Here is a 19,103-nt window from a genome sequence, read left to right on the forward strand (position 1 = left end):
ACGATCCAGCAATTCCACTTCTGAGTAAATGTCCAAAAGAACTGAAAGCAGGGTCTCCAAGTATCGTCTATCTTGGCACTTTAACACTGTAATTACCTCCCCTAAGTCATAATGGCATCAGACTGTAAGTACTCTTCTGCATCTTTTCTCACTCAGGATCATACGTATGAGCAGTAGTTATTGACAGACTCTGTTGCTCAGGACATTCCAGGGTCAAGGTCGGGAATGGCAGTGATCACCATGGGATGCAGACCTTCTGAAGAGTCAGGCTGGACCCGAAGGGCACAGGGAATGTCTCCTGCTTCACACGACGGGGCTGGGCTCACCTTCACCATGGGGACATACTCCTCTGGCGGGGCTGGCTGGATCTTGCTGGACATCTCGATGACCGCTCTCACCAGGCCCGTCACGTTCTCGTACACCCTGTCATTGGACCGGTCCAGGTTGGCCGTGGGAGGGGGGCTGATTTCCTGGGGCTGAAGCTGCCAACACAGAAGCCGGTTATCTTTCTATCCTCCAGCAGATGGCGTCATATCACTGCAACTAGGTTAGAAGGGGTCTTTAAAAGAGATCAAAGCACATCACATAACTGATCTTCTTGTCTTAGGGGACATAGTTCAGCTTGAGGATGACAGCAAAGCAATTCATCCAAGTGACGAATAAATAAGGCACCTTTTTTTCTAACTTTGAGCTCAGTTAAAAGAAATGAGATGGAATCACACACATTATACAAAAAGCCCCGGATTCATTCAGAGAAGTGATTCATCGTCCCCCCAAAATCATTCACCAAAAGAGAAAGAATCCAGATATTTTACATCTCTCTGAGGATTTAGAGACAGTTGGCTAAGGGGTCAAGTGTTCTACATTGAGACTATAAGAATTTCCACTTAGTTTGAATTTTGCAGTAAAACCTGTATGGCTCAGCTTAGTTGCCTTCAAACCACCTAATGGAAACGTGTATTCATTCCTTTTACGGTTATAAAAAGTGGGCAAATGCAAGTCTTCTTTAAATGGACACCATCTGCTTCCAGAACGCTGCTGAGGTGGCAGCTGTGCGGGTGCTGCTCTGTTGGTGGGGGGTGGGCACTGCCCCCTCACCTGCAGCTGTGATGGGGGTAAAATGAGGGAACATATGTAAAACTGCCCGTCCCAGGGCCTGGGCACAGAGACTTCAACAAATGTTATCCAAGACAACCTGAGCCCTGAAGGCTGCACAAGGGCCTCTAGGGAACCTTCAGCGTATTTAGAAAGTCAAATTGGCCACCCTAGGCACCAAAAGGACTGCACATGGCTACTTTGAGACTAAATGACAGCACCCAGTAGTTGTGCATTCATGAATCTGCTGCCAGTGCTCAGTCTCAAACTCTGGGTGCCCATCCCTGAGCCATGAGACACAAAGGGACGAGAATGTTCCATCACTGCACAGATGTTCACGTCTCACTCTTGGGCAAATATAAATGCTGCTTTTGGTGACAAACCAAGCAAAAGCGCCCTCCCCAGGCTTCCCGATTCCTGGTCCAGAGTCGCATGCAGAGCGGGGTGTGACAGAGAGCCGGACAGACACACAGACACCACGTGCTTACCCTCCACGGCTATTGTCGAACGGAAGGTGAGGACAAGTTAAAGAAATTTATCAGAGAAAGGGAAAAAAGAAAAACAATATTAATAAAGGCAGCAGACAAACCCCCCGTAAAAACACATGAGCAGAACAAGAGGAGCGAGTTTCTGCCTGTCGGCTCAGTCGGCGGGCCATCAACGTGTAGCCGCTGGGCCGTCTGTTCAGGGCACCCGCACACTCAGTAGGGGTCTGCCATGCACCATGCTTGTTTTCACAAGTAAATGAGGAAAACAACATGCAAAGCCCGAGAATGACAATCTGGCAGCCGTGCAAGAATCCAAAGAATTACGGGTCTTTAAAAAGAAAGAAAGCGTATCTATGCTTGTATTCACAGAAAGCTGCCCACTGGACATCTGAGGGATTCTGGAGAAACTGCACACCCTCACTCCCTGGGCCTGGCCCCAACATCCAACATCCCTGGAAATGGCCTTCGACCTAGCCAGCCTGCTGAAATACAGATGCCTGGCTTGGCGCTGTGTTTAAAGATATCAGGAGCTTATTTTAAAAACAAATATAAAACCCTTCATTTGAACCAGTTCTTATGGTTGGGTTCCCTTACTTTAAACTTAGAAATTTTAATGTTTTTTTTTTTTCTCTACAGTTTAAACCAAGCCTATTCTACTGTAACATAATGGGCAAAGTTAATTGAGAGAAATATGGATTTCTTGACCTTCCCTTAGAATTGTCTGAAAAAAGTACCCTTTGGTATAGAAGTTTAGCAGAGTCCTAAATTCTGAGGTCCAACCCTCCACACTGTGTATTTTCTGTGCACTAGAAAAAGGGAGGTTATTCATAGCAGCATCACTTCTAAGAGAAACCGCATCAGCATTTTATCTTCTGCACTGAGATGCTGAATGGGGCAGGAGGGCCAGTTCAAAGGGGATCAAAGTAAAAGGCCGTGTTTCCTCAGGAGGCGTGCCAGCTGGGGCTCCATCAAGAAGAACTACAGTTCTTGACTCCAGGAGGTGACGGTGGTTTGTTCTAACCCGTTCAAAGTTTCTGCTCTTTTGTGTTCACCCTTTGCCCAACTGTCACAGAAGCGCTGTCACAAAGCTTCCAGGGGCCATTCACAGGGACCCTCCCAAAGTACCAGCTTGGTGTGCAGAGAAAGCTGTCACTGGTTGCCTACTTTCTGGAGCTTGTCCACTTGGAGGCCCCGCGGCAGGCAGTTAGACACACCACTGCCCACAGAGACGCAGCCAATCCCAACCACTTGGGGTGGGGTGGGGTCCTCAAAGACTCCGATAATTCAGAGCCGAAACGTAAAGCCACCAAGGATAAACTAAGACTGATTTCTGGCTATGAGTTGGATGAATTATTCAGTTACACCCAGGTAAAGGTAAGCATTTCTGTATTAAAAGAGTACAGTTCTTTCAGGCTGGATTCGATAACCTCTACCGAACAGACATGTCATGAAGAAGTAGAGACATATACTTCACACTTACTAATTATTAAAAAATGTTTACTGATTTTTTTTTTTTTGGCTGTGTTGGGTCTTCGTTGCTGTGCACAGGCTTTTCTCTAGTTGCAGCGAGCGGGGGCTACTTTTCGTTGCAGTATGCAGGCTTCTCACTGCAGTGGCTTGTCTTGTTGTGGAGCACGGGCTCTAGGCACGTGGGCTTCAGTAGTTGCAGCACGCAGGCTCAGTAGTTGTGGCTCACAGGCTCTAGAGCGCAGCTCAGTAGTTGTGGCGCACGGGCTTAGTTGCTCTGTGGCATGCGGGATCTTCCCGGACCAGGGATCGAACCCGTGTCCCCTGCATTGGCAGGCGGATTCTTAACCACTGTGTCACCTGGGAAGTCCCCTGAGTGTATTTTTTAAAAATATTTATTTATTTGGCTGCGTGGGGTCTTAATTGCGGTGCACAGGCTCTTTGCTGCAGCGCACGGGCTTCTCTCTAGTTGCGGTGCACAGGCTCAGCAGTTGCGGTGCGCGGGCTCTAGAGCGCGGGCTTAGTTGCCCCGCAGCATGTGGGATCTTAGTTCCCCCACCAGGGATCGAACCCGCATCCCATGCATTGGAAGGCGGATTCTTAACCACTGGACTGCCAGGGAAGTCCCCTCCTGAGTGTACTTTAAGTAAGCACACTTAAAAGACTCCATAAAGATTTCTACTTGCTCAACACCCTATAAAAAGGGTATTTCCCAATTATATTTATTCAAATGTAAAAAATGAATATAGGTCAGAATTCTGAGCTGGTATCTGATCCACTTTTAAAGTTGGCTTTTCATTGCAATACAAGCCCTTTTCAAAGTTTCTTCTTTTGCTTATGAAAAATGAAAAAAGTTCATTAACCCAATTCCTCTCTTTCCTTTTAAAATTTATGTCAAGAAACCACACTGGGAAAGGGTGTGTCCTCCTTTGCTCCTCTGTGGTGCTAGTGGGGCTGCAGGGAGGCTGCTTGGGCCTGGAGGCCCAGAAGGTGGGGGAGCCAAGCCCCAGGCAGCCCCCAGGACCAGCACCCTGGTTTCCAGGAGCTGACTGCCTGACCCTTGGTGCAGGGGCGCCTCTGGCGCCGTGGTTCCTGTTAGGCTCCGCAGGGAGCAGGCTGGCCCCAGACAGTGCCAGCTGCTTCACTACTGGTCGCCGCCCTCCAGCTGTAGGCTGGCTCGCAACTGGAGATGACATTTTCTCTGCCTGGGGACAACCTCTCTGACTTGCTAAGATGGCAATACACCTGCTCATATCCAGGAATCAGCCACTTGGCTTTGGGGGTAAACCTGGAGCAGCAGCACACGTGTGTGTGCGGGAAGCCAGGTCTGCCACTAAATGCTGGTTCAGCTATGGGGAGGCCGTAACCTTGAACACACGCCCTTTAACCTCTGGGAACTGTAGCTGCCTCATGCGACAGGTGGGAACAGTAATAAGACCACCGATTCCGTGAGGCTGGTGTGAGGATCTGAAATACATGGGGCAGGTTCTGCCACAGCAGGTGGCACTCAATGAATGGTGGTTATCAGTGAAACAAAGTTTATCTTAACTGATCCCATAGCTATTGAATTCTAAGATGTACCTTTTTCTATGCACCACGAAGAAGGAAAAAAAAAGCCAGTTAAATCAACACACCGTCTTGATTTTATAGAGATATTAAAATGTGAAGACAGGGACTTCCCTGGTGGCGCAGTGGTTAAGAATCTGCCTGCCAATGCAGGGGACACGGGTTCCATTCCTGGTCTGAGAAGATCCCACGTGCCACGGAGCAACTAAGTCTGTAAGCCACAACTAGTGAGCCTGCACTCTAGAGCCCGTGAGCCACAACTACCGAGCCTGCATGCCACAATTACTGAAGCCTGCACGCCTAGAGCCCATGCTCTGCAACAAGAGAAGCCACCGCAATGAGAAGCCTGTGCACCGCAATGAAGAGTAGCCCCTGCTCGCCGCAACTAGAGAAAGCCTGCACGTAGCACTGAAGACCCAATGCAGCCAAAGATAGATAGATAGATAGATAGATAGATAAATAAATAAATAAATAATGTGAAGACAAAATGTATCAGAATTGAGAAGTAGGACATATTTTGAGAGATAACTGACCTAATGGAAAGTAGAGTGTACCCCTCTCCTTAAATGGACATACAGAGGAGGAGGTTGTGGTCCCCAGCACACGCTGCTCTACACACGCTGGCCCCAGATGGCAAAGGATGGAAGTCGCCTACTAGGCCACACTGACACACTTGGAGACACTGAGCCTACAGAAGGCCTTGCTTTCCCCAGGCGTCCTGGTTTGATTCATTTGTAAAACCAGAAGCCACCCCAGCACTTTTATCTCAAAGAAACATTCTGTCTGATAAGAGGAAAATGTCTTCAGAAAGTTAAGATCTGACTGAGGCCCTAGAATCTATCACATGAGAGATAAACAGAAAAGAGAGTTTTCCAGTAAAGTCTGTCCTGACTCAGAGGAGTCTGGAGCTGACCAAGGAGCCCCCCAGTCCCACCGAGCCCCGACCCCACTGCACATCGCACGGTCATCGCCCAGAGTGAAAGGCTCCGTGGGGTCCTGGGCTGCGCACAGGCTCGGGCGCTCACCTTGACACCCTCGTTGTAATTGTCCCCGGGGCTGCCGAGGCTGGCAAGGCTGCTCAGGTGCCCGGGGGCTCCGGGACGCGGTGGTTTCTTTGGTGGAGCTGCAGGATCTGGTAAAGGAATGAGTCCCATTACTTAACGTACATTAATGAAGAGAATGGAAACAACCCCCAAACAAACAAACACGGATTCATGTTATTACGACAGAAGCTAATCTCAGAGAGGGCACCCTACAGAGGTGTTTCTGATGCATTAGAGCAGTAAAGTCTGTTTTCCAACATTCTAGTCGTGGGCTGAATCTGGTAAACATCGTACTTGCTATGGTCTGTAGGGGGAAAAGTGTTAACACAACATGAGGTTTTCCAAAACTAAGAAACTATACATCAAAACCCCCCTCCCTCCAAATTATACAAATTTTGTGACACTCGATTCATTTCTTCATTTACCTGGTTTGCCCACAGGCTGATATATGTGCTGGTTTCCAGTCTGTGGGAAAAGAAAAAGCCAGGTCAATGCAGCAGGGCGCACAAGATTAACGGCCTCCCCTTCCCACCCTCTCCACCCACCCCCTTGACCCCTGGGCTAAATGTCAAAGACCAACAAGACAGGGAGGGGCCTGCCTTCAAGGGCTCAGGTGGGGACAGGGGATTAGGCTAATAAGCAAATAATGCCAATGGGGTAAGGGATAAGGGCTGCCACAGAAGGAATCGCGATGGGAACACGGTCAGGGGTGGTCACACCAATTTCAAATTTTCTTTAAAGAAATTATGCCCATGGAGGGCTCCAGTTCAACTTCATGGGTGTGAAATCTGTCCTGTGTCTGGCAACTCTCCCCCACCCTCTCCTTCTCTGATTACAAGGAGTGCCATCAGGGACAATGACAATGAGAAGAGGCTTCCTAGCACTGGGATGTCTACGTTGTCACTGCCACCTGAAGAACCTGGTGTGGCACCTCCATCGTTCTGGACGAGCCACAGGCCAAGCCAGGAAGCCAAACCAGCCCGGGCACAGGAAAAAAGGCAGGTCCACATAGGACCAGCCCTAGTCTAGGGTGCCACGCCTGCAGCTACGATTAGAGCCACTTACCCTAGGCTGACTGAATGAAAAGAAGTATCTTCAAACTATATCCTACTTTTGAAAAGAGGGACTTTCCTTGCTTATTTTAAAACAATAAACTGGCTAAAATACATATACTTTAAGGTGCTTTACTTTTACTGAGTAGACATCCACTTCTTTAAAATAAAGGACCATGAGATGGCACAGTCACAACTGCTCCTTGCCCAGGATCACGGCTGCTTCCACCAGGCCACTGAACACTCCCAATTTTAAAGACTAGAAAAACCCTCCAAGTGGGAAGGTGTGAAGAACAAGGATTCCTTGACACAGTGGGAAGTGGGCCAAAACCTTGCAAAGAGACAGGCTGTGGCTGTGCTGTGCTCACTGACCAGCAGTAAAAAAGACTTAAAGAATTTCCTGATACTCAGGGAACAAGAAAGTGCGATAATTAGAAAATCCTGTTCTCAGAACTTTCTGGATCAGTTCAACAGATGTTATGTATGTCCCTGTGTGCAGAGGCTGACGGGCTGGGCAGTGGGCCGGGCCGGGCTCTGGTTCTGCTGCGTGTGCAGTGCTGGCCCTGGAGGAGTGAGTCACTCACCAGTTTGAGGCTTTGGTTTTCCCGTTTGAACGCGGAGGCTAGTGACACTTACCCCCTATGGGGAATTGTCACAAAATGAACATGCTGCCAACTTGCATATTATTTTGAAAATCTACATAGTTTTTATTTTTACTTTTTATGCACACAGACGGGATCAATTTCCACGAGGCAGTGACTAGTGTCTATTAACTAGCTCAGACCTACTGACAGTCTACACTGCTTTCCAAACGCTTCTCCCTGAAACTGGGGCCCATTTTCAAAAGTGTTAAGTTGGAGCACTTTGAGAAGTGGGCCAAACCAAACAGTTATCTTAGCAAAGGACAGAAGCGGAAAAGCCAGCAACCGTCAGCGTGTGTTATGAGCCCCACAGCTTAATCCAGACCCTGGAGGGGAGAGGCCTGCAGAGCAGGCTGGCGCCTGGTCACACTCTGAGTGCCCTGTCCGGCGTCCGGCATGGGGACCAGTGACCTTGGGCAAGTTTCCGACGAGCCTCAGTTGACTCATTTGTGGCATGTGGATGGCACGGCGCCTGACCTGACAGGAGTGCTGAGGACTCATGAGGTGACAGGAGGGAAGCACCCAGCGCAGCACCTGCTCCATCAGGACTAAGCGCTCCTACTGTCACCCAGGCCTGGTGTGCGGCAAGTACTATGAGATCACAAGCGGCCCCGTCATGCGTCGTCTGTTTCACAAAGTGTTTCTCAATAATCCTTCTGTCTCATCATTCATTCATTCATGCATTCACCCCACATACGTTCTGAGTACCTTCTACATGCCACATCTTGGAACAGGGTTTCCCTTTTCTAAAAAATATTCCTATTAGTGACGATATAAATAGCTGGTCCCTTGAATAGGGTTGACTTTCATGCTTATTCTCACTCTTTCCTCTTAACAATTTGGGACCAACTGCTCAATATGTTATCATGTTTTTAATTGAAAAAGTCTTGGGCTTCCCTGGTGGCGCAGTGGTTGAGAGTCCGCCTGCCAATGCAGGGGACATGGGTTCGCGCCCCGGTCCGGGAAGATCCCACATGCCGCGGAGCGGCTGGGCCCGTGAGCCATGGCCGCTGAGCCTGCGCGTCCGGAGCCTGTGCTCCGCAACAGGAGAGGCCACGACAGTGAGAGTCTCTCATACCGCAAAAAAAAAAAAAAAAAGAAAAGAAAAAGAAGTCTTGATGCACACTGTAAGTTACAGGTGTACATTACAGTGATTCACAATTTTTAAAGGTTATGCTCCATTTGTAGTTATTATAAAATATTGGCTATATTCGCTGTGTTCTACAATACATCCTTGCGGCTGATTTTTTTTGGCTGCACCGTGCGACTTGCGGGATCTTAATTTCCTGACGAGGGATTGAACCCGGGCCCTGGCAGCAAAAGCGCCGAGCCCTAACCACTGCATCGCCAGGGAATTCCCACTGTGGCTGATTTTATACAAAATAGTTTATACATCTTAATCTCCTACCCTTGTATTGCCCCTCTCCACTGTTAACCACTAGTTTGTCCTCTATATCTGAGTCTTTTTGTTATATCCACTAGCTTGTAAGTGATACTATACAATATTTGTCTTTCTGTCTGACTTATTCACTTAGCATAATACCCTCCAAGTCCATCCATGTTGCTGCAAATGACAAAATTTCATTTTTTATGGCTGCGTAGTATTCCATTGTATATATATACACCACAGCTTCTTTATCCATTCATCTGTTGATGAACTTGGGTTGCTTCCATATCTTGGCAATTATAAATAATGTTGCTATGAACACTGGAGTGTATGTATCTTTTCAAATTAATGTTCCTGTTTTTTTTCAGATATATGCCCAGGAGTGGGATTGCTAAATCATATGGTAGTTCTATTTTTAGTTTTTTGACACCTCCATACTGTTTTCCACAGTGGCTGCACCAATTTACATTCCCACCAGTGTACAAGGGTTCCCCTTTCTCCGCATCCTCACCAACATTTGTTATTTGAGTTCTTTTCGATAATGGCCATTCTGACCAGTGTGAGGTGATATCTTATTGGGCTTTTGATTTGCATTTCTCTGATGATTAGCCATGTTGAGCATCTTTTCATGTGTCTGTTGGCCATCTGTATTTCCTCTTTGGAAAAATGTCTATTCAGGTCTTCTGCCCATTTTTTAATTGGGTTGCTTTGTTTTTTCTGACATTGAGTTGTATGAGCTGTTTATATATTTTGTATATTAATCCCATATCGGTCATATCATCTGCAAATATTTTCTCCCATTCAGTAGGTTGTCTTTCATTTTGTCAATAGTTTCCTCTGCTGTGCAAACGCTTTTAAGTTTAAATTGGTCCCATTTCTTTATATTTGCTTTTATTTCCTTTGCTTTAGGAGACAGATCGATTTATGTCAAAGAGTGTTCTGCCTATGTTTTCCTCTAAGAGTTTTACAGTTTCTGGTGTTATATTTAGGTCCCTTAAAAATCTTTAAAAATTAAAAAAAATTTTTTGTTTCCTTTTGTTTCTGATCTTAAAGTCTTTAATCCATTTTCAGTTTATTTTTGCACATGGTGTTGGAGAATGTTCTAATTTCATTCTTTTACATGTAGCTGTCCAGTTGTCCCAGCACCACTTACTGAAGAGACTGTCTTTTCTCCACTGTATATTCTTGCCTCCTCTGTCACACGTTAATTGATCATAAGTGCGTGGGTTTACTTCCGGGCTCTCTATTCTGTTCCATTGATCTATACGTCTGTTTTTGTGCCAGTACCTTACTGTTTTGATTACTATAGCTTTGTAGTATAGTCTGAAGTCAGGGAGGGTGATTCTTTCAGCTCTGTTCTTCTTTCTCAAGATTGTTGTGGCTATTTGGGTTCTTTTGTGTTTTCATACACATTTTAAAATTATTTGTTCTAGTTTTATAAAGCATGCTATTAGTATTTTGATAGGGATTGCACTGAATCTGTAGATTGCCTTGGGTAGTTCCGTCATTTTAACAATGTTACTTCTTCCAATCTAAGAACACAGTCTATCTTTCCATCTGTTTGTGTCCTCTTCAATTTCTTTCATCAGTATCTTCTAGTTTTCCAAGAACAGGGCTTTTACTTCGTTAGGTAGGTTTAATCCTAGGTATCTTATTCTTTTTGATGCGATGGTAAATGGGATTGTTCCCTTAACAGGAAACAATGAACAATAGTTCATTCTTAATCTACAGAAATGTGACAGATTTCTGTATATTAATTTTGTATCCTGTAACTTTACCGAATTCACTGATGAGCTCTAGTACTTTTCTGGTGGCATTTTTAGAACTTTCTATGTAAGTATCATGTCATCTGCAAACAGTGACAGTTTTACTTTTTCCTTTCCAATTTGGATTCCTTTTATTCCTTTTTCTTGTCTGATTGCTGTGGCTAGGACTTCCAATACTATGCTGAATAAAAGTGACAAGAGTCAGCATCCTTGTCTTGTTCCTGATCTTAGAGGGAATGTTTTCAGCTACATGTCATCTTTCCAATATAAAGAGAGAGCACTGCATGTGGAGATGTTAACTGGGGAACAGTGTGGTTCTGCACTTGTGGACTAAGGAATGCCTAATATTCTGTCTGTAGAGCCCATTGTGCCAGCATATCTTATGGGATATGCCAAACCTTCACATGCTGGCGACTGAACACATCTAGGGGCCAGATCTTAGTGGGAGCTGGATTTTATAGCACAGACTAGGGAAAATTATGCATCTCAGAGCTGGATGATGACACAGTCTCATTCATGTATGTATGTGTATGCATGTGTGTCTAGAAATGAAATGGTTTATTTCTACTCATAAGCCTTATTAGGGTGGATGGAGATTTATCTCCCTAAGTCCATTACCCAGCAAGTGCACATTTCCCGTTTTTACTGGAGATTTCTTTACGTTTTAAAGAAATCTGCATTTATTTTAACCAGGTATCTGCTAATGGAAATCCTAACAATTTTAACTACTCTCCCCTGAAGACCAGGGAATATTTCTAGCAGGCTTTAAATATATTTGGAATAATGATAATAAGCTAGGTCTTTAAATATATTTGGAATAATGATATAATAAGCTTAGTTTTTAAATATATTTGGAATAATGATAATAAGCTAGGTCTTCAAAGAGAAATTCAGGCATTTCCCCCTACAACACCCAGAAGAAAAAAATCTTGCTTGCACAAGTTTTCTGTGACTATGGAAACTTCCATAAAACACGAAACAAGAGTGTAAAAATTTAGCAGATGACAACTTGTTGTAGCAACAATGTGTGTACGTATTTCTTTAGGACACAGAGAGTTCAGCTTACTATTGAAAAGAGTGTATTAGTATTGGGGTAGACATTTTTCTACCTGAATATGCACGCTGGGCTGCGTACTGTAAGTTTTAATAATCTTGGCTAAAACGCTGATTTTAGTTATAGAATGAATCGTTGTGTTCCATACAACAAATGCTAGTCAGCTTGGATATCCCAGGACACACCGTGGCCCAGGTCCTGAGGAGAACGTGGCAGCTGCTTACCGGGCCCTGAGGACCTCCATCCTCCCTGTCAATGCTGCCTCGAGAGAGCCGCACGTCAGGTTTCTAGAGAAACGAAAGCAAACAGTTTCATTCTTGGTTTGAAAACCACTGACGTATTTCTGTACTAAGTTTCTTCCTTTGTAACACAACTGTCTTCTGAATAAGAGTTAAAAGTTCCCCGGTTTCACAAAAATTCTCAAAGCCCAGTGGTGACCAGCCCAGGCCAGCTGCCCCAGCAAAGCCCCTTTCTCCACACACGTGCACAGCTAACAGGACTGGCACCTGTGCCCTGGCCCCATATGACACATGAAGATGTGCACTTCACCTCTCTTCCTAGCAGCAAAGCGAGTTTTCTTCACTGAGAAAATCCCCACCCCAGGAGGAGGCACCAATGCCTGCTTCCTGGCAGGTTAAGGCTTATATGGTACTTGGCTGTCTTGCCAAAGCAGCAAATGGTCCAGTGACAAGTTTTCCCCCGGCACTGCATCCAGAATACAGAAACCAAACAGAGAAATCTTGACTTAATATAAGTAAGAGTAAATGAATTTCACTAACATAAGATTAACAAAGTAGGCCACATGCTGTCAAGGTGTGGAGCTTCGCAGGTTTTCTCCTCGTGAAAGCAATGCTGTGAGGCGGCCCCAGCCTGCCCCACGATGGCATGGATTTCACGGAGTCCCCAGGCAGCCACGCCGACTCCTGCCCCCTGCCCCCGCCAGGCACACTGGCTGACCGCTCATCTCTTAGTCTCCGCCAGCCCGCTGTATCTTACAGACCCTCTATTTGGCAGAGATCAGGCAGTCACAACTTCCTTGTTAGACAAGGAACGTCTTGACATCTGATTCGTCGAACTTTCTACACCTGAGAAGGGCCCAACACTGAGGACACCATCCGCAAGCACCTGTCGGGGGTGTTGATGGAGAAAGAAGCTTCATCTCTCCTTTCTTTTAAATGTGTGTTTTCAAAAGTGAAACCATGTCATATAATTTCATAACCTTCATATAATATTATATAGTGGAAATTGGTAAAAACATTAGAATACTGTATAATATTCCAGAGCATGAATGTTGTCACACACAGAGAAAGGTGGAAATAGCGTGGGCTCTGGCAGTAGCCATCAGGGTTCAGGTCAGCCTCCCGCCCTTGCCAGCTGTGTGACCCAGGCCTCAACTTCTTCATCTCTAAGATGGGGTGATAACAGCACCTGCCGTGCACTACCCCAATCCTTGTCAGGATTAAACGAGTTAATACTGGCAAAGTACTGAGTCACTGCCATGCACGTGTCAAGTAGAATAAACAGTTATCCTGCTGTTTGTTGAACATTTGGGCCATTTTCAAAATTTCAACTGTATAAATAGGCTGTGGGTAAACATCTTTGTATACAAATCTCTGACTAAATTCCTGATTAGTTCCTGGGGACAGATTTCTAAGAATTGAATTACTGAGTCACAGGGTTTAAACATTGGAAAAATTGAGGGTATCAGATGCCAAGCTGGTCCTGCCTCTGTCTGCGATGGACTGTGCCCCAGCACTGCTGGACTTCACTTAAAACTTGCAGCCAATCAATAAACAAAATGCCACCTGTTGCAATCTGCCCCTCCCCCTTCCCTAAGTAGTAGAACATCTCTGTTTCCTCTCACAGATGCTAAGCTGCCTTGGACAAGGTTCACCTCTCCTAACCCATTTCCTCACCCACACAGTTATTATAAGGATTAAGTAAATGCTTGGCACAGAAATGTGCACATATGAGATGGTTAGTAAATATGTGCTGAAGGAATGCACTAATAAAAATGCAAAGGAGAAAAGATTTTACAGAGGAGGAACGTGAAGCTTAGAAAGGCAGAACCGGTTGCTACAGGCGACACGAGCTGGATTCAATCAGGCAACAAATATGTAGTGAGTATCTTCTACGTGCGGAAAATATTTTATTTACGTTTTTACTGAAACAAAAGCAGTTCATATATTGTTTGCTTATAGAGTAAGGTGCTGGGTTTCATGTATTTACATGAATTATCTATTTTTACTTTCATATAAAATACATGAAATGGCTTGTTTTTCTTTATGCACAATTCCCCAATGATATACTTTTCCAAAGACAGAGTTTCAATCTTAAAGGAGGCCTATCTATGTAAAGTCCACTTGTGTGCCATGAATAGAAATATTTAAGCGTTTTCCTCATATAGTCGGCAGAGCCTGTCTGAATAAAAGTGTCACGCTGGGAACTAAAAAGCAATCAAGCCAAAGACAGCCTGTCAAAAAGAAGAGATTCTATTATTGTTTCTGCTACTGGGTGAAGCTAAATTCTCCTGTTTTCCCCTTGCAGAATATTCTAGATCTCTAGCCCTCTGGGCCCACAACCAGCTGCCCCAGGACCCAGCCCCTCTTATCAGCAGGCTGGCAGCCACTGCACAAGGCAGGGCCAGGCAGCCAACAGGGCTGGGCCAGCCTCACCTACCAGCTGCCCATGGTAGGTGGCCCAGCCACAGCAGAAGGACCCACACAACCCACACATGGGACAAAAGCATACAGCTCTGGTGACCAAAGGGGAGGGTGCTGCTGGGTTCCAGAGGATGTCTCTTACATAAGGTCACTTCTCCAAGATTGAAAAAATGTAACTGACCCTTCCTAATACACAGAGATAAACACAGAGAATTGAGCAAAATGAGGAGACAGAGGAATTCCAAATAAAAGCATAAGACAAAACCCCAGAAGAAGAACTAAGCAAAGTGGAGCTATGCAATCTACCGAATAAAGAGTGCAAGGTAATGATCATAAAGACGCTCAACAAACTTGGGAGAAGAATGGGTGAACACAGTGAGAGTTTAACAAATAGACAGAAAATACAAAGAAGCACCCAACAGAGCTGAAGAATACAATAACGGAAAAAATACACTAGAAGGAATCCACAGTAGACTGGATACAGAGGAATAGGGAACGGATCAGTGAACTGGAAGGCAGAGCGGTGGAAATCATCCAAGATAAACAGAAAAAAGAAAAAAAAAAAAAAAGAGGATAGTTTGAGACCTCTGGGACAACATCAAGCATACTAACATTCAAATTATAGGGGTCCCAAAAGGAGAAAAGAGAAAGGGGTGGAGACCTTATTTGAAAAAAATCATAGCTGAAAACTTCCCTAACATGGGAAGAGAAAGAGACATCCAAGTCAAAGTATAGAGAATCCCAAACAAGATGAACCCAAAGAGGTCCACACCAGACACATAATTAAAATGGCAAAAACTAAAGATAAAGAGAGAATCTTAAAACCAGTAAGAGAAAAGCAACTCGTTATGTACAAGAGAACTGCCATAAGACTATCAGTTGACTTTTCAACAGAAACTTTGCAGGCCAGAAGTGGAACCATACATTCAAAATAATGAAAGGAAAAAACCTACAACCAAGAATACTCTACCCAGAAAGGCTATCATTCAGCTTTGAAGGAGAGATAAAGAGTTTAACAGACAAGCAAAAGGTAAAAGTGTTCAGCACCACAAAACTGGCTTTACAAGAAATGTTAAAGGGTCTTCTCTAATCAAAAAAGAAAAGACCATAACTAGAAATATACAAATTATGAAAGGAATTCCCTGGTGGTGCAGTGGTTAAGAATCTGCCTGCCAATGCAGGGGGCACGGGTTTGAGCCCTGGTCCAGGAAGATCCCCACAGAGCAACTAAGCCCATGTGGCACAACTACTGAGCCTGCACTCTAGAGCACATGAGCCACAACTACTGAGCCCACGTGTCACAACTACTGAAGCCTGAGTGCCTAGAGCCCGTGCTCCACAACAAGAGAAGCCACCACAGTGAGCCCGCACACTGCAAGGAAGAGTAGCCCCCGCTTACCTCAACTAGAGAAAGCCCGCGCAACAACGAAGACCCAATGCAGCCAAAAAAATAAATAAATAAAAGTAATAAAGTTTCCTTTAAAAAAAAAGTATTAAAACAAACAAACAGGGGTTTCCCTGGCGGCACAGTGGTTGAGAGTCCGCCTGCTGATGCAGGGGACACGGGTTCATGCCCCGGTCCGGGAAGATCCCACATGCCGCGGAGCGGCTGGGCCCGTGAGCCACGGCCGCTGAGCCTGTGTGTCCGGAGACTGTGCTCCGCAGCGGGAGAGGCCACAGCAGTGAGAGGCCCGCGTACCGCAAAAAAAAAAAAAAAAAAAAAAAAAAGAACTATCATATAATCCAGTCATTCCGGCTCTGGGTATTTTTCTGAAGAAAACCAAAAAACTACTTTGAAAAGATATATGCACCCCTACGTTCACTGCAGCATTATTTACAATAGCCAAGATATGGAAGCAACCTAAGTGCCCACTTATAGAGGAATGGATAAAGAAGATGTGGTACATATACACACAATGGAATATTAGTCAGCCGTAAAAAAGAATGAAATCTTGCCATTTGCAACAACACAGAGGGTATCATGCAAAGTGAAGTCAGTCAGTCGAAGACAAATACTGTATGATTTCACTTATATGTAGAATCGAAAAAAAAAAAACAAATAACCTCCCCAAAACCAAATGAACAAACAGAACAGAAACGGACTCACAGATACAGAAAACAGGTGGTTGCCAGAGGGGAGGGGTGGGGGGGATGAGTGAAATAGGTGAGGGAGATTAATACGGACAAACTTCCAGTTATAAAATAAATGGGCCAATGAGATGTAATGTACAGTGTGGGGAATGGATTGGCTAATACTATAATAACTTTGTATGGTGACAGATGTAACTAGACCTACACTGATGACCATTTTGTAATATATAAAAATATTGAATCACTATGTTGTACACCTGAAACTAATATAATATTCTAAGTCAATTACACTTCAAAATAAAATATTCTGGATCTGAAGATATGAGGCAAAGGCAGTTTCTATTTAAAATCTTACAGAAACGGAAAACAGACATAAAGAATGTCTGGGCCTGTTTGATTATTTTCCCCATCAGGCATGCATTTTCTTTCTTTTTTTCGAATTCAGGTATAACTTGTATACAACAAAGCCCACAGTTCTTAAGTGTAAAGGTCAGTATCCCTGCCTAACACGCCACCCCAATCAAGACACAGAGCAGGTAACCCGCAGGCTCCAGTTCGCCAAAGGGACCTCTCCTGTGACTTCCAGCCCAGACGACTGTTTCTGAACTTCACACAAATGGGTCCTGTAAGAAGCACTCGTGTGTGTCTGACATCTTTTGTGAACACGGTGTCTAAGATTCAGCCCTGTGGTTGTGTGTAGTAGTTTGTGCGTTTTTACTGTTGTGCAACATGCCCTTGCTGCATCCATTCTGCTGTTAACGGGTAGGTGGGTTATCTCCAGTTCTTTTCCGTGTGGGCATGCGTATTCCCTTCTCTTAGGCAACAGATGGGGGCTGAAGGCGCTGCTTTCGGTTCTGGGGACACAGTAACCAACCATTCAGGCTTGATCTCTAGTCCCACGTTGCTATCACTCTAGAAAACTTCAAACCTAAGGCTTTCAACTCAAAGTCCTTTCCCCTTGCACTACACATTGTCTTCAAATCTGGACTGTGGAATACACATGGGAGGGATGTGGCCTGGCTGAGAACAGAGTCCCCGTCTTGGACTCTCTTACCCCATCTTGATGTTCACCTTTCATTCCTGCTGACTGGCTCTGCTGCGAGAGGGAAAACAGCTCAAACATTCATTTCCTTTCTCAGGACACAAAGCAGGCTTTATATACTCAAAACGTTCTCATTTTAAAATTAAAATCCTATCGTCAGCACAGCTCTGCATTAGAAAATGACTGTGTGCATGGCAATAAAAATAAACAAGTAACACAGTTACTCTCTCTTTAAGCAGCACCCAATAGGAAAGAATGTCCTCTCAATGGACTGAGGTTCTAGTCAAGGCTGCCGGCTCTCTCTGGCCAGTTTGCAAGAGAGCTTTTACAGCCGTGGATTCACAGGCACAGAGGCAACTCAGAAACCACTTGGGCTGCACTGAGATCAGAGAAGGGGGTGGGGACACCACAAAGATCCTGCGCTGTAGGTCACAGCTGTGTGCCCCAGGGCAAGAGCCTGCCTTATGTGTGCCGACGGAGGGATGCATCTGAGGGATGCTCGACTCTCCAAAGTGCTCGATAAAAAGTAACCTCATACAATGATGTGAGTCCTAAAACAGGAGGCTTCAATACACAGCTATCGATTCTGATCTGTTAGAAAAAATCTGGGAATCGCTACTGACAAAGCAACTTTAATTTTTCCAGTAAGAACATGACTCTTCCACCCGGGTACAAGCTGACCTCACGGAAGGGAGCGGCAGGGCTGCTCCCAGCACAGTCCGAGGACCAGGGTGGGTCAGGAATGATTTGCTGTTACCAGGTCATGATGAGACAGAAACAGAGGATGAGCATCTTTAGAAATTTCTAGAGCAATCTGAAATCGTAATTTTTAGGTCTCTTGGAGCTCATAATAAAAGTCTATATACCTTATTAAAATTTTCCTTTTTCTAGTAACTGCTTTTTATTTTACTTTATTAGAGAATCAGGTCTACAGTGGTTTAGGAAAAAAAAATAGAAACGGGTCCTCCTTCACTGACAGCCTGAGAAGCTTGCACAGGGAAGCACCTGGGCCTAAAAGGCTCCATGTCCCGCACACAGATTCTGCCTCCTCGGGGAAACACAGCGGTCAGACACAGCCAGGGCCTTGTTAGCCAGCTGCTAAAAATAGCCTACCTAAGGGAGCCCTAACAACAGCAAAAATGAATTAAGGGAAAAAAAACCCAAAAAAACAAACGACGAATTAAGGTTCACTGATAACAAATAAATCCAGTGAAAGGGTGTCCAGCTCCTGTGTGATACCAGCGACGCTCCTTTGCAGAATCCCTTCGACACTGGCGAAAATCTCTCACCCCATCTATTGCACTCATCTTGGGTTGGGAGCCGCCTGCAGGTATTCCGGGCGACATGTACGATCTAGGATTCTGGATTCTCATCAATGCAGCGCTCCTGGCTGCTACAGAGAACCAACTGAATGAGAGATTAAAAGCCCTTGGAAAAATTAATGGTGTATTCCTTACCCCTCCTACTGTCTACATGTTATACATTTATTCCTCCACTCAACCCTACAGAAAAGCGTTCTCGCATTTTACAGAGGAAATTAGAATTATTTTACAGATGAACAAATCGCAGCATAGAGAGGTTAAACAACTTACGCAGGGTGGCGGTAACTAGGATTTTGAAGTCTCCCCTAGCTGACCCTGGCGCCTAGGCTCCCGCACTCGGTGTGCCCTCACCCTGGCTTGTTCTTCAGCTGCTCAGCCTGCCCTGACGGCCCTGCATGCTGGGCGCCCCCTGCGCTCGGTCCTCTC

At 45.2% G+C, this 19,103-nt stretch overlaps 1 protein-coding gene across 6 annotated transcripts in view; it reads right to left on the reverse strand.

The window, feature by feature from the left end:
- Window positions 1-19,103, reverse strand: part of PTK2 (protein tyrosine kinase 2) — a 250,824-nt gene that overhangs the window by 5,726 nt on the left and 225,995 nt on the right. For 5 of the 6 annotated variants that reach the window (XM_060115653.1, XM_060115654.1, XM_060115656.1 and 2 more), the window contains 4 exons: window positions 11,784-11,846; window positions 6,085-6,124; window positions 5,642-5,748; window positions 327-482 (listed from right to left, as the gene is read on the reverse strand). In XM_060115653.1, coding sequence (XP_059971636.1) covers window positions 327-482; window positions 5,642-5,748; window positions 6,085-6,124; window positions 11,784-11,846 — 366 coding nt within the window. The remainder of the gene's footprint in view (window positions 1-326; window positions 483-5,641; window positions 5,749-6,084; window positions 6,125-11,783; window positions 11,847-19,103) is intronic. The other variant, XM_060115655.1, reaches the window with a different exon arrangement.

Source organism: Mesoplodon densirostris, chromosome 13 (assembly GCF_025265405.1).
Source record: "Mesoplodon densirostris isolate mMesDen1 chromosome 13, mMesDen1 primary haplotype, whole genome shotgun sequence".
NCBI lineage: Eukaryota > Metazoa > Chordata > Mammalia > Artiodactyla > Ziphiidae > Mesoplodon > Mesoplodon densirostris.